General features: G+C 40.7%; 2 protein-coding genes across 2 annotated transcripts; both read right to left on the bottom strand.

The window, feature by feature from the left end:
• Positions 1 to 1,843: 1,843 nt before the first annotated feature.
• Positions 1,844 to 6,146, bottom strand: LOC143429623 (protein amnionless). Its single transcript, XM_076905300.1, has 6 exons — positions 5,865 to 6,146; positions 5,148 to 5,452; positions 4,442 to 4,565; positions 4,123 to 4,357; positions 3,421 to 3,574; positions 1,844 to 2,189 (listed from the first exon to the last, which is right to left on the bottom strand). Exons 1-6 carry the CDS (start codon positions 6,144 to 6,146, stop codon positions 1,844 to 1,846), a joined length of 1,446 nt encoding a protein of 481 aa, XP_076761415.1.
• A 1,332-nt stretch (positions 6,147 to 7,478) lies between these two features.
• On the bottom strand, positions 7,479 to 16,101 carry Apime-asta (allatostatin A). Its single transcript, XM_076905714.1, has 3 exons — positions 16,051 to 16,101; positions 8,409 to 8,693; positions 7,479 to 7,856 (listed from the first exon to the last, which is right to left on the bottom strand). The coding sequence occupies exons 2-3, from the start codon at positions 8,667 to 8,669 to the stop codon at positions 7,518 to 7,520; spliced, it is 600 nt and encodes a 199-aa protein (XP_076761829.1). The 5' UTR covers positions 8,670 to 8,693; positions 16,051 to 16,101; the 3' UTR covers positions 7,479 to 7,517.
• Positions 16,102 to 16,344: the final 243 nt, after the last annotated feature.

Raw genomic sequence — 16,344 nt, 5'->3', positions numbered from 1 at the left:
ATTTTTAGAAATGTAGAGCTGTTTGATTTTGTCAAATAATGATGGATGGACGAAGAATTTTTAGAGAAAGAATTTTTAGAGAAAATCACTCGAAACTGATACGACCACCCGTTTAGATGTCCCAAGAGAATTCAAAGAAGCGAATGAATTTATCAAACCGTGTCACGCGCGTTTATAGTAAAAAACTGAGGCAACAAGGAGGAACATATGTAAGAAGGTGGAAGAAAAAGCGATGAGTCGACGTCTGTCGATTATCCATGGGTGCACATGTCCACCAGCCCACCGACTCGAAGGTCGACGGTGTCTAAAAAGTGTTTCAAAGGGGATACTGGGCTTCCTGTCTCGCGCGTGGTGGATCTGTAATGTCACCAACACGCGTACGCACTTTGTATTGGTGGAAGGTCGCTCGTAAGGGTGCTTCTTGCGAATGGAAAGCAACTTGTCGTTGAGAGAGAGAGAGAATTGTGGAGAATTTTTAATCTAGAAGACTTCAAATCGATTGCAACGAGACTTGAAGATTTCTAAAGTGAAAGTTTTCCGAACTTTCAACGTTCTCCATTCTCCAGAGTCCTTAAATTTCTGTAAATGCCTCACAATTTCATGTTTTCAAGCTCCAAATGAAGTATAATTACCGTCTCCTCTTGCTCTGTCCGCAAGAACGGCACAAATTCGAGTATCGAAGTCCGAAAGTTCCTCGAAGACCGTACTCTTCCCCGTCCAATCACAAATTCACGCGTAAGAGCCTCCGATCGTTAGATAAGAATCGTATCCTGGCGCGCAGAGAGGCGTGTGTCTGTAATTTCCTGTACAAAATGCCAATCGATCGCAGTTTTATCGATATAATAAGAAAAACCGAGAGAAATAATTTAATATATTCTATAAACGAAGCTTTATATAAATGGTTATATATATAAATACGATATTTCTATATAAACAGATAATATATGTATACACACACACACACACACACACCGCAAAATGAAAACACACGCGTACACGTAAACACGAAACGAGATGAAGACGATCATCGCATTAATACCCTGACACACATTACCATCGTCATTTACTCGGCCTCATTGCTGCGAAGAAAAACGAAACTCATTTCGTTGCGTTCCTGCGCTCTGCATCAAACGATATCGCGCGTAGAATAATTTATCTCCGCAGAGCCTAGATATATATATACATAGGATATATTACATGTATATCGTAACATATGATACGTACGTGTTCTCGTGTTTAGATGTACGACGACTTATCCTATTATCCCGACACGAGCGAGCGTGTCTTTACATGGGACGACAGCGTGCGCTACTGGGCCACGTGGACGACGATGCACGTGGTCCACTTCGAACCGTTGTACGAAGAGGAATAAAACACATGTGACTTAACGTTCTCCACGCGAGTTCTGATTCCTTCGAACCCACTCTATCTCTCACGAGTCGCTGGATACTCGATTTATGCGTAGAGGAAAAAATCTAATTCGTGTGAATGTAAACTTGAGCTCGAGGTACTTGAATTCAAGTAATCGAACATATTCGATTATTCGAGAAATGACATTTTCTCAATTTTTTGATTTGCCTCTATTATATCGTCTGCTATTCAATTTTGGAATATTAAGAGGGAAATAGCGCACAGAAAAATGGCGAGAAAGTTCTAGTCGTCGATGTCCATCTCAACCTCTTCGATTTGGTCCTCCATTTTAATTCTAAGGACTGTCAAACTCACAGGAGCGTTCATGTGTAGAACCTCCTAAAATATTTTACTATCCATTCGTTATATCGCCTGCTACCCAGTTTTGGAATATTAAAAAGGAAGCAGCGCTCAGAAAAATGGCGAGAAAGTTCTATTCGTCGATGTCCACCTCAACCTCTTCGATCTGGTCCTCCACTTTAGTTTTAAGGGCTGTCAAGCTGACAGCAGCGTTCATGTCCAGAACCTCCCCCTCCTCTTTGCCTTTTCTTTTCGATCTGTACAAAGGATTCTCGAATCTACCACCGGAAGAACCCTCGCCTTCTCCGCCCTTATCCTCCAGCTTTTGTTCCGTCTCGTTTTCAGGACTCGCGATTCGAACGTTGCCTTCCGAAATATTCTCGAAACGGGCGAATCCGAACGGTTTGCTGGCCTCGGTTTTGTCCACCAGAACCCCGTCTCTGATCGATGAGAACATCTCTCTGCAGCCCATAAGAATTCTGAAAACCGAATTTTATTAAATTCAGTTCCACACCAATACTTCAACCTGCTAATTATTCATTCTTTAGGTGAATTTTAATATTGAATAATTTTTTCGATGACATTCTCAAAAGTTTTTACAAAAAAAATTCAGTAGATGTGAAAGATCTCTTAATTGTTATCTAAATTTCATAGTAATTGATTTGATCGAGTTTATTCAAATCTTCACGGGTTTTCTATGAGGTTCGCCTCGATTTGCCCACGAAACGCGATATTCAAGGATCATAACGTCAGCTCCTCGACTCGGAACAATAAGTTGTTCGACTCGATTGGCCAGGTGGATCTAATTAAACAGCACGAACTCTGAAAGGACGCGGAGAACGATGAGAACGAAGAAAATTGCCCAAGAGCGAAATGGTAAACGGGTTCCGTTGGTTATTAGCCTGTTAGCACCACTATTTCGCAAATTGAAACATTCGCCTCGCCTCGCTTTAATCCTACCTCCGCCATTTCTCGTTCTCTCTGTTTAATCAGTCAGTAAAAATTTCGAACAGCTTGAGAAACAGCAAAATCGTTTTCAAAAATGCTTACACAATCGATTGCAATTCAAGTCGACACGAATTGGGTAGAAAAAAAAATTTGTTTTTCTCCGAAAAATTTGCAATTGCACTCGTTAGAGAATATTAATAATCGACGAGACGTCGCTGCGATTTAAAAGATGAGAAATGCCGTGGAAAGGATCGATCCAACGATTGGAAAGAGATTCGAAAGCAATTTAAAGTAACAGGTTTCGCCTGCCCTCGTCCAGGAGCATCCTGACGCAAGTTAATTTCGCAAACTTCCGGCTCGCAAGGGTTGCACGGGGCGGGAGATCGCGGCCACTTGCGAACTGTATTTCATATCCAGTGTAATTACTTTTTCCATCGCGTTTTTCTCCACCCATTCGACACCCACGTGTCGGTCGAATAAAAGGGTCAAACTGGACGAGCTTATGGAAAGCTTCGCAGTCGTTTCTTTCGACAAGCTGCCTTCTTCGTTTCATCGTTCACGAGAAAAAAAAAGGAACTCGTTCAGCTGAGCTATCTCTGCAATTTTTTCTTTTGCATTCCTTCTTTAACATCATCGAATCGTTCTTTAACTGAACAAGTAGATTTAGATAAAATGCTCTATTAGAGTATAGGTTTGTGAATAGTTAATAAAATAAATTATCTCGATTTTTTTACAAAAAATTAATTCATTAGGTGTACTCACTGTCTATAAGAGTATCCAAAGTACAAAAAGGTGAGGAACGCCAGAGCAAGGACGAAGAATGGCGTCAGAAAAAGAGGGACGAGCGTCGCAGTGAGATGTTCGTTTTGCAGTGCCGCTCCGCTAACTTCCACAGCCAGAATTTCGATCTTCATATCTATTCGAACAGAGAAAATAAATGAATAATTGAATACCTTTCGCGTGTGCTTTCTAAAAGCAAAGATCGACAACGCGAAACGAATAGAACGAGGCTCGTGATTGGTATAGAGTATTTTAAAGAGTATCGATGAGAGGAAAGGAAAAATGGCTACGTGGAGGCTGAAGCCAGACAACATTGCTCAATTCATTGGAAAATCCAGCAACTTTCGTCATTAGCCCCTGACTCATTGGGAACGCTCACTACCTCGATACGTAGGACTCGTAGAAAACTAAACTTTTTCTCTCTCGAGAGAGAATACAATAGAGCTGTTCGCATATACTTTAAACGAAGGAATTCAATGGCGACTTTTGACGTGAAAAATATTTCTACGATTCGACGTCTATTCTTTCGTTGATAGAAAAGAAATTTAATATCGTACCCACACGAGAGAGATTAATTTCGAAATTATATAGGAATAAAAATTTGCAGTGGACAATTGTGAATGCAAAATGATTAAATAATAAGAAGAAACGACATTGTATAGGATGATATGATATGGAATTTACTTGTCATGGTCCTTTTCACGTTCTCCGCCGCTTTCATGATATCGATTCCTGAATAGTCGCCCTTCTCCTTTATCAGGACCTCGACTGGCCCGTTCGAGGAACGTCTGACGTGCCAAGCCAGCTTTTCGCCGTATCCTTCTAAAGCTTCGTCCGCTGCCGCTCGTACCATCGGCAACGAGGCTTTGTTCGTCAAGGACACTCGTCCCCCGCAATAGTAACAACAATGGCCCTCCACCTGAAAATGTGAGAATAAGTTAGAGAAGGATGGAAGAGCGTATATTTTTTTAGAGAGCGTCGATCGTCGGATATTGAACGTTACGGTTAGCGGAAACTCGCAGGGTATGAATCCACACTTTGGCCTCTGAATCGCGCAGATCTCCTCGAGGTAGTAACCGTATGGATCCTCCTGGCAGGGGCATTTGTCGCAGGTGTACTCTGCGTAGCTGGGAAATGGTGCGTTTGGTTATGTGAATGATTTGAGAATTTGGGGGTTTGGGGGTTGAAAATTTGGAGGTTTGCAAATTTGGGAATTTGGGAATTTGGATGCTTGCAAGTTTGAGAATTTGGGAATTTGGAGGTTTGTAAGTTTGAGAATTTGAGAATTTGGAGGTTTGTAAATTTGGAAATTTAGGAATTTGGATGCTTGTAAGTTTGAGAATTTGGAAATTTGGAGGCTTGCAAGTTTGAGAATTTGGGAATTTGGGGGCTTGTAAGTTTGAGAATTGGGGAATTTGGAGGTTTGAAAATTTGAGAATTTAGAGATTTGGAGGCTTGCAAATTTGAGAATTTGGGAATTTGGAGGCTTGCAAGTCTGAGAATTTGAGAATTTGGAGGCTTGCAAATTTGAGAATTTCAGAATTTTAAGGCTTGCAAATTGGAAGACTTGGCGATATGAAAGTCTAGAAATTTATAAGTTTGAAAATTTGAAAATTGACGAATACAAAAATATGAAAATTAGGAAGCTTGAAGATTTTAAAATACAAAAACCCCAAAATCTCAATACTCTGCATCCCAATCGAACATACTTCACAGTGAACAATCCCTTCTCGAACTCCCTTCTGTTCTCAAAATCCGCCCACTGCCACGCGCTAAAGGGATGCTTCTCGTCAGCCGCTCGAATCGATCTGACTTCGATGCTCTTCATCGGTAGAAGAACGCTAAACGCGCGATCCTTTTCAGGCAGCACGATATCATCCTGGCGACAGGGGACTTGTTCGAGATGAGGTGTCGCTTCACAGCTTCCATTCCAGTTCTGTGGATCCGCCCAGAACAAGTGTCCCGATCTTGACCATTCGCTAATTTTCCTTGGCAATTTCTTCGAGTCGCTCAGCTGTCGTGTCAACGTCGATTAAAAATAACCATTAAAATTATCTATGATGTCTTACTGCGATTAATAACGAGTGTTTGTGAAATAGTAGAAACAGTTTGTCAATTGGCGCTCGATAAATTTAATACAGCTGCTCGTTAATCTTTCTTTCAATAGCAAAGATACTAAATTTATGTCTCCGCCTTCCACTTTCGTTCGCGGGTTATTAGACACGAGGTAGGAAAGGGCTCGATACAATTTCTCGACTAATATGCCACGTACTACGAATTACTTCAGTCGACGTGTTCATGGTTTCAATCTTGGAGATATTAAAAATCGATTACGCCCAGGAAAACTGAATTTCAATCGCTGAGAAGATGTACCGTTTCAGTAAAAAATGTCTCTCTTAGAATTACGTGCGTAATTGATCGCGTACCTTTAGTTTTCCATTCTTGGACAGGGCCAGCGATCCAGATCGAGGCAGATCGATTCCAGACAACGACAGTTCGTCAGATTTACCAATACCAGCGACGTGTCTCATGTCCAATGGAAATGTCACGTAGCTGTCCAGTTCTGGCACGCGTTTGCCTATCCAATTCTCAGCGTTTTCCCACTCCAAATTTGGTAGCCAATATTTCTCGTTACCAAAAGATGCTCGCAAGTTTAACCAGAAAAATATCAGCCAAATTTTCCACGAAATTTCGCTCTTCGCGTTCATCTCGATTTTATTAAAAAAAAAAAAAAAAACAAACAAATTTTTAACAGAGAAGGGAGTACTTAATTGACATCGCTCGAATAATCGAGGATTGGTGTTAAATGGGGTGGTACAAAAGAAAATACGATTTTCGTTCGGCGAAATGAAGAACAGAAACGATTGTTGGGCTTCGCGATTGGAAACTGAAGCGAATAATCGAGATCGTTAGGGGGCGTGACAGATTCATGGCCAGCTGCTGCAGACAAGGATTATACATCGCGATTATTTAAACGTTCGCTGCATCTGCGAGTTATGGCCACGTGAAAATCGATTCACAAAAATATTCTTGCATTCTCGACACTTTTTATCGTTACTTTTACGATTGAATAATAATCAGCCAACGATTGATACGTGGTTACGTTGGATTTCAGAGGTTCGAGTAATAAATTTATTCTCTGCGCCAGCGGTTCTCTTGTTTTCTTCCTTTATTTCTGATGAACATTTATTACGATAAACGCTTGAACAGAAACTCGAGCAAGTTTCACCTAAAGTTAATTCTAGAGGGACAGGGTACAGTCCAGCCATCTTGAAAAGTAGAATAATCGATGTTTTCGATAGAAACGACAGCTTTATTCGAATTTACAGTCGCGAATGGATGTCTAATAAAGAGTTGCAAGGTTGGATAAATTCGAGTCGAAAGTAAAACGAGAAACCATCGCGGTTATTCGAAAAAAGCGCGGCACTCGGTTCATTAGAAGCTTCTACAAGACCTTCAGAACAATATTTACAAAATTTACCAATATTTTCTAAATAAGGGGACACTTGGTATATTCAGAGGGTCTAAAAATGCTTTATTGAAAAGTTCACACGACAAAATGATATGATTTATTAATCGAACTCACCGAACAATAAATACAACACAACCTTTTAATAAAGCATTTCGAAAATTCACGCTAACTTCCCTCTCAGACATTCACAGAATACAAATGGTCGACACGCAATTCTACCCAAAACCCTTTATACAGACAACACAACCACCAAACCAAGCCCAACATCCCCAACCTTATCCATTCTCAAAACGATTATTTTACATTTCAAATGACAAACAAACTAAAAACACCATCGAACACCCTCATAAATAAAAAACTCTAAGAAACCTCAAGGATCCAAAGAACAGATTGATTCCATATCTAATTCCATCTCGAACGGTGCCGTCGCGAGAGCAAAATGCAAACAGACCCGGAAACGAAGTAGAAAAAAGACGAAGGTGCGACGTCGATAGACGATGAAACTTCAAAACGTGTCTTTATTGTTGCGTTATCGATATACTTCGTCTGACAATAAAACCGAGCGACATCGAAGCGGGGGCTACTTAGTCGTGTCCTCGTCGAGGCTCTATTGGAGCGCCTCTTCCTCGTCGTCGGACATCCTCTTCCCAAGACCAAAGTGGTATCGCTGGCTGAGCACGTCGTTGGGTCTCTTGCCAGAGCCCATCGACTGTCCAGCGCTGAAATGCACGGACCTCTTGCCCAGACCGAAGTTGTACGGCTGTCTGCCGCGTTTCTCCTCGAGGATGTCGTCCAGGCTCTCCTGCGAGTGCAACGCGAGACCGTCGAACGGGATGTAGTCCAGGTTCAGTCTGACGGGGTAGTCGGCGTTGTCGTTCCGCTTGCCAAGACCGAAGCTGTACTGTCTTGTCCGTTTGCCCAATCCGAACGAGTACTCGCGTCCCCTCTGGAATTATTGGACCTTGGTTGGTGCTGGGTTTCGAGGCTTTTAGAGGCGTTAAGTGGAATAATGGCGTGCTGTGTATGCACTATGGAATTATAGAGTCGCTTGTATAGGAGTTCTGGTGGTTTAAAGTTGGGAATAGTGGCTCTAGTGCTCTCAAAATGGTAATTGTAGCGTTTGTAGTATTGTAGTTGGAGTATTTTGTTGTAGAGATTTTTTTGCAAGTATTTTTTAAGCAGAAGAGTAGATGAAGCTAGCACTAGCTCTCAAAATGGTAATTATAGCGTTTGTAGTATTGTAGTTGGAGAATATTTTGCAAATATTTTTTAAGCAGAAGAGTAGATGAAGCTAGCACAGATTTTAGAGGTTTTTACACAGAGTTTTATATCTTTTACTTAACTGGAAACGAGCTCGAAAAGTTTTAGAGCAAACGTTCTAATGTCACTCTACATGATTCTGGGGAGAAATCAGAAAAATTTGCTCCAATTTTTCTCCGATAACTCTAATGGCCGCCCAGATGGCGACAGAAAGTTCTCTCGTATCGACGCCACTCACTTTGTTATCGTTATTATCGGCGAACCGCTTTCCAATACCGAAGTTGTACACGGGTAGCCTCTTGTCCTGGGAAACGTAGGTGTACGCTCTCTTGTCGGGCATAGGATCGTCGAGTCCCAACGAATTCAGCATCGTATTGTAATGTTGAAGGCTCATCGACGAGGATGGAGTCTCCTCCATGCCAACCACCGATTTACCAACGATGCCAACCACGTAGAGAAACGCTACGCTGGGTGTCAGCGAACCTGTTCTGCTCTTCATTCTGAGCCTGTGTTTAATCCTGACCTGAAACACGAAAGCATAAACATTCGCGAACATTCGTATGGATCCCCTTTTATTATTTATCGCGAACATTATTGTTATGATAAGGTCAAATGTGAATACATAAATTGTTGTAATAATTGTTTAGGTTCATTGTGGTTTTCTTCTCGCAGCAAGGTGCTTAAATAATCACGGTTTACGATCGAGATTTAACCAAGTGGTTCGAGGATTCTTTCAAGGCTCGCGATTGTAAATCCTGCAAATTAAACGACTCGAGGCCTGGAAATGCGTGGCTTAGGTCTCTGAAGTGCAGGCCCCGCGCTTCAGACGGGATTGCCGTTTTAAATCGAGGTCGATTTAATTTCTTCGGCCATCCGCGCAGAAATGAAACGTCCTGGCGCTGAAACTTTCACGATCCTCGCGGGTAACTCGAATTCTTAAGATCTGAACTGAGAATCGCAATAATCGAACGAAAGTTGATTTCACTGTCTCTCTGACTACGAAATTAACGACTATCAAGCAAAAGATTGTTAGCGTTTTTCTTAGAATACCCTGATACTAATTTATGTCAGAGTTGAAGATTCAATTTGAGAATAAATTCTTAAAGCGGATAACGGAAATCTGACTTGAGTAGAATCGACGTTAACGAAATTCTCGTGTAATTGAAAAAGAAAATTCGAGGAGTTACGGTGTGGCGAGGAATCTGTTTTAAATGAGATCTTCCATCGCAACAGGTGCCTCTGACTTGTCAGCCGCCGGCTCTAAATTTTAATTACACGGACGTCCGCGTCTCCACTTCGCAGGCAATATCAATTCTGAGAAAGTCCCGCCGCGTTAATTCGCACGGGTAAATTAAACTTCGCGCTCTTCCTCCTTCGCCTGGGATGCAACCGTAAAAGTTCTCGCGCGATTGCAAATCCGCTCGAATTAATCTTGCCTGGTGTTCGTCGAACTTCTTTCTCGAGTCATCTCGCAAAGAAATCGCGAGTCACTGGTAGCTGAACCGTAATAGCGCGATTGAAAAGAGACTTCGAAGGGGTGGCGAGAGGGTGAAGATTAAAATGGACACGAGACGCGACTTATTCGACACGTTTCGAGGCATCAATCACGCGTCTGGTGTCGTGGTTACTATCGATTACTGTTCGTCTGCTCTCAGTCATATCCATGTCGCCATTGGTGTCTTGCAAAAGCGTAATTATAATACTAATCCACTTGATATTAAAAACTGCTAAAAAAAAAATAATATTAAACATGAAATTATATGTAATTATTAATCACTTATATTTTGTAATTAAAAATATTCTTGTATCCATAGATTACAAGAAGACAAATTAGAACAGGATGAAACATGCGAATTTTAATTAAAATTGTGAGAAGAATTAATATTTCTGATGGAATTTTTCAATTCTTCATTTTAGCTTTGAGGATGATTTATTAAAATTTTTTCGAACGATACTCGAGCGTTCTATACGAAAGAGTGGACGTCTGACAGAGACGATCGGAATCTCCTACCGGTTCGCACCAGTAACGAAGTGGATTATTACCAACGTGTGCAGGCATACACGAACGCACACGAGCTGATCGATAGCGGAAGAATTACACGAAATGCGTCCAATGGATCGTGTTAATTCAATTGTCGCACGAAAACTCTCAGACAGACGTTAGTTCGATTTCACCCTGCACAAATTAACCGACTGCATTGGATTTATTTAACTCTGCTACGAATTTACACTTTGAGAACAGTTGTAATTTCACTAAAGCTAATGAACAGGATCACACCAGCCTTTTATTTTAATAAAAAAAAAAATTGTCAATCAACCATTCCCTAAAAAACTTTTCTTCACAATTCTAATTTCGCTAAAGTTGACGCAGAATATTACGCGAGCCTTTTATTTAAATAAAAAAAAAAATTATCGGTCAACCACTTTCAAAAAAAACTTTTCTTCACAAAGTGAGAATAGAAATCGTTATATACAAATTTATGACGACCACTAATTTAAACGCTGAAGCACAGTCGGTTAATAAAGGCTGCAACCCTTTAACACGCGTACGCGATAAAACCGGGATTCAGACACTTAAATCCGTCCACTTTCATCGGGTCGTGAAACGGTTAACGGATCCTCGAGATCGGTAGAAAGTGGACGCGCGGCAGGAAGTCCACTCCGTGGCCGGAAATGAAATTAACGCATGTCCGCCGGTAGTCCCCCATCGACGATTCGTTAATGAAATTTTCAGCTGACTCGCCGCTAACCCCTGTCCATCGACTTCCACCCGGTTCTTTGCTCTTTCTTTCACCCTTTCTTCCGGTTAATGAGATCGAACTGCGTCGTTGACGGAACGGACGAGCCCTTTCTACGGAATTACGCTGGAATTACACTGGTCGAGGGATATTTACCCATTCCTTTTATCTAGCCTCCAGAATTCATTTGTAGAAATATCTATATACAATTATAAACAGCAGAATATTCATATAGATTGATATTTTTGTAAATACAATTTGTTTCATTAAATATGGAGTTATAATTGAAATATTTTTTTTTAAATTGTATTTTATATGTTTGTGTCTAAGGGTGGTGTGTTCGTAACAGAAAAAGGGGTTGGAATTGGTTATCATCGCGATTATCATTGATCTATCGACAGTTCTCGAAGCGGACACGTGTATCGTGTGTCTCAGCGATGAGATTAACGTCACTTCTCGATAACTCACCCTCGAGGGAGGGAAACACGCGCCCCGTTAAAAGTAAAGTTGAACCTCGTTAGCCTGACGCGTCCACCCCCGTCTCATCGTGCTAATACGTCCTTTGAACTCATCGAACTTTGTACGACGACCCTTTGAGAATCGTTCGGAATTTTTCACTTCGAAACAGTGCTGAGGATCGTAATGGACGATGGCTCGAAGCGTTTGTGGCGTCCGTAAATCTAAAGCGCAGTTTACGCGGGGGTGCAGCGTTAAGCAAGAGCGAACTCGAAGAGGAACGATGAGACTGTAACATCGAGGATTCATAAAGATCGTGATCTCCCGTTACGTCGTTCTTTCACGGATCAGAGACAACAAATTTCACGTCCCAACGAGCATTCCCAATGACCGTGTTATATGGATCATAGCATCGATGGAGGCAATAGTAATCTCGTTAGAAGATAGAAGGGTGCTTTTTTTCTGCTTTCAAAGTAACCATTAAGTATCCAATCTTATTTCACTGGTAATCTTCAGTTACTTTCTTATTAAATTATTATCAGAAAAATTTATAACAGCCCTTGTAATCTGCAATCTAAGGATATTAATTAAAAAATTCCTAGTTACAAATCGCGAAATCGTAAAATTTGTAAAATCAGTTCTTGTATCGCAAGTTCAGAAACAAGTGGCTGATTCAAACGATCGTCTGATTAAAGCGTGGCTGCGTGCAATAACAGAGGGGTGGCGCTCGTCGAGCGATCCGTGGAGGGTTGGATGTCTTCGCAAGACCAGCAGCTCGTCGTCGCAGCCGATTAGCCCACTTTCGGATTTCATACGCGCTGGGGCAAGCAATAGCTACGTTTCTGCCCGCGGCTTATAAGCTACAAAAAGTCTGCTAATAACGCCGCCCTAATAACCTCGCCAGATCCACGCATTCCCTTTCTTCGCTCGCTCATCTCTGTTCCGGTTTCACCCCCGTTTAGCTCGCAACGGAGGGTCCACGAATTGCGTGGGACACGCGTGTCACTAAACTGCTACCAGGTTATTCGTTACTTTTGTTTGGGTTACGAACGCTATTGCGTCGATGGCGGTGAGCTGGATTTTATTAAAAAGAGAAATTGCGACTTTCTGAGAAATTTGAGAATTATATTTCCTTGGATACTGATCATTTTTTATGCAAAAGTATGTGAAAGTATTCATTTTATTAGAGTTTAAAGTAGTTTTCAAAGATACTATTCAATTTCATCGCGATTGGTAGTTGTTAAAGTGTTCTACGGGACTGTATGATTATTTGGATCACCAATCGTTGACTTGTACTACTTAAATTTCTAACTACGAGTTTCTGAAATTATTGCTCTAAAACTACCGCAGAAAATTCCGTAGAAATTTAACCACACTCAGTTCCATCCTTAATCTTCCTTATTTTTCAAAAAACTTGATCAAATTGTTATTAAAAATACTTGTTAAAACAAAATATATCCAACGTGTATGAAAAAATGTTGCTCAGGTGTTCACCAGAAATATACGTAATAAATTTAAATGCAACCAGCACAAATATCATCAGAAACAATTCTCTAGACTCACATATACAATCATAACTAAAAAAAAATGAAAAACATTAATTAAATTCGAATTTCTCGCGCGTTATATCACTCGAAGAAATGAATTACACTCAGCGATTGAAGAAAGTTATAATTGTACAGCGAAATGGGTTGCGCAAATTATAGAACAATCTAAAATGCATCCAGCAACGTTGTCCTATATTTCCCTGTCACGTGCGATCGAAGTTTCGAGCAATATCCCGACCAGCATCTTGACAACTCGAGCGCCGCGTAACTTTCACGCTCGACTCGGCTCCACGATTATTCCTCGAGCGTCGGCCAGTCTAGTGGACGGAAGAGACGGCTTCTTCTAAGGCTGGCAACTTCCGATGAAACGTAAAGTTCCGATATCTGTCCCCGTAAACAACAAGGGACCTCGTATTACACAAACTTCTCTTTTGTCGTGGAAATTAATGAAAAGCTTTTCAATTGTATCGTTCCTCGAGCGTGGACCCTTTAATAATGAATTGGTTAATTCAAGAAATATGACAGAGGGATGTTTTAAACACTGTTTCGATATTCTCTTCAATTTTAACCTTTTGCGCTCGATGACTTTTTTGGTTGCTGCAACTCGAGACGATTTCGCGCGTAAATTAATTTATATAAAAATTAACATATGAAAGTGTTACTCTTTGATATATTATCTGTGGTTATATTTTGAAAAAGTTCAAGTTCTGTAATTGCGTTTGGTGCGATATTTTATGAAACACTTACCAAGGCATTTTGAATTTCCTGAATCTTGTGGGTGATTGCTGCTACTTTTGGATTCACTGCCTATTATTCTAATTTTTCTATTTCTCACACACGATAAGTCATCACTGTTAACACTTGCTCTACCACCAATTTTATCTTGAATAAACAAGTTTCTGATCAATTCGTAATCAAACTCGCCTTAAAACTTTAACAACGAGTGGTGCAAAATTTCGTAAAACGCGTGCTCGCTACGACCATCGAAACTGTACTAACGCTAGACACGTCGTATTCAGGACTACAGTCGTACAGGAATTTTATCTTAATCTTCAATTTACGTCGCAATGTCACTTCCCAACTGAAGACATAAACAGCCTAAGGGACCTATTCGCGAACCAATAACATTGCTTCTATCAACTGGAGATAAGGAAATTCAGTATAAACGAAGACTGTCGTCTCTCGAGTTGCCATACGAAACATCGCGACGAGTCAGAGTCGTCGTACGAGCGCAAAAAGTTAATCTAGACGTTAAATTATTGTTAAAAATAGAAGAGTTTTACGTTCTATATTTGTCAGCTGTGCACAGTTATCGAAACAAAACAATGAATTTCCAAACTTTATTTCATTTACATGGTCCTCTTAATTAAAAACAACCCCCTCAAAGTATAAATATCGTTTTCGATGCGATACCGTAAAAATAGAAACTGTGACATCGTTAATAAAGTAACGAAACATCGTCCTCTACGAAATTTTCAATCAATTTCATATTTTATTTACTCCCAGAAAAATCTAGTTTTAATAGTAAAGTAAAATTCTGTAACGACGACAGGACGATCGTAACGTTAATTAGCCAGGGGGGTTACTGAAGAGGCAATTTTTTATTCACGAGACCAGGAAAACGCTCACCTGTTGCTCTGCGAGCAAGTGGAGCTGCGTTTTAAATTCGATTTCGCGATGGAATTAATTAACGTCGTAAATGTTTCAGTCGTGTTTCTATTCTCCTAAAATTAATTAAATTCCGATACTTTGTCTGTTTTATTTGAACATTCCAACGCGTAGTATTTTCGTCTCGCGATACGTGCCTTTATAGTTTATATCTCATCAGCAAATTTGATGGTAAAAAATTAGACAAAAACTGTTCAAAGTTAACGAATTTTCGAGTAAGAACGTTTAGATTTCACTGTCTCAAGGAACAGAGAATATAATTGGGAATGGAATCTCGTTATCGAACGATCTCATTGAAATGATACAAGTGGAATCCTCCAAGTGAAATTCGAGGCTTCAAAAGAGAGGCGGGGCTCGTATTTTCCGAGGTGCGCGCTGATTAAAATAATTACACGCTTCTCTCGTGCGACAATTATAGAAATTGCTGGACACCGAATATTTGAAAATCCTGCGAACAGTATCGCACAAAGCAGGTCCGCCATTTCAGTAACTTCAGTAGCTTTATTGAAATACGTGTCCGTTCTGTTAAACGAGGAATACCTCGTTTATAATTTCACGCTCGATTTATCGCAAAGGAATTCTAATTGCGCGATGCAGTACGAAAGTATCGCTTGGAACGCAAATTAAGCTTCTCGAGATGCTACAAGACTTTACGCTAAAAGATCTATTGCGTCTTTTATTATACGTTTGATTAAAACTTAATTTTTTGACTCTTTGAATCTATTTCATCCTTGTTTGAAATAAAGAGATACAGTGTTTCTTGTTACTTTTTTAGTTATTAATCTTTCTTCCAATTTTAAGGTATATATGGTCGAGACCTTTTTAAGGTCTCTCCTAGTCACACAGGATGGAGAACGTTCAACTAAATTATCTCATAAACATGTTTACCCCAACTTGACCACTATCACCCTTCGTAAATTTACCCTCAGTGTTCACCCCGTATCGTTCTCTATCCTTTCACGCTATATCCGTGCGTTAAGGGTTAGAAAGGTCTCTAAAATCTTTTTTTTAATTGGAGCTACGATTAATGGCAAATGTAACTTCCGACAAATATAAAACATTAATTCCTAAAATAAAAAAGAAGCTAAATCGTTGAAACTTTTACGAATTACTGAGGTTGCTCTGAAATGACCAAGTCACAAAGTCACTGACACGATCGTCTACACGAAAAGATAGCTATTGCTCAAGTAGATTCATTCCTTTAATTAGATAACGCGCAACAAATTTCTGTTTCTACCAACCAATGCCAATAATATCGCAATTTAGTTTCACGTGAAGCTAATTACTTTTCCAACTTTTCCGTTACATACCTCTTCGACTATAAATTTCACTCTGCGCAAGAATAACAATTTTCACTTCGACCGTTAAAAAAAAACCCTCGAACATCACCACGATGACAAATGAAACTCTAAATAACAACGCGAAAATCGTCAATTTCCAGCAGTTTCCAACTAACCCAGTCGTGGCTCACCTGTTGCTGAGGAATCGACGACGGGGCTGGTTGCTGCTCCACTGGCGATGTCTCCCGTTGTTCCCGTTTCGCACGTGTCTCACTGTCGCAGGTGAAAGCTGGTCCGCTCGACGCCTGGCGTCGCGAGTTCGCTGTCTACGCGGGTTATGGCGATCAGGGCATCGCGACGCCACCCTTTATACGCGTGTAAGCCGTGGGTCGCGCGTGTCGACCACCCCTTCCGTTCTCCTCTGCGCTCGACGCTCCGATGCAGCCTCAGACGCGCGCACCCCGCGACCAGCATTCAATTCTCTT

Source organism: Xylocopa sonorina, chromosome 12 (assembly GCF_050948175.1).
Source record: "Xylocopa sonorina isolate GNS202 chromosome 12, iyXylSono1_principal, whole genome shotgun sequence".
Lineage (NCBI taxonomy): Eukaryota > Metazoa > Arthropoda > Insecta > Hymenoptera > Apidae > Xylocopa > Xylocopa sonorina.
The sequence above is the reverse complement of the archived record's forward strand: the minus strand, read 5'-3'. Positions and strand labels throughout refer to the sequence as shown.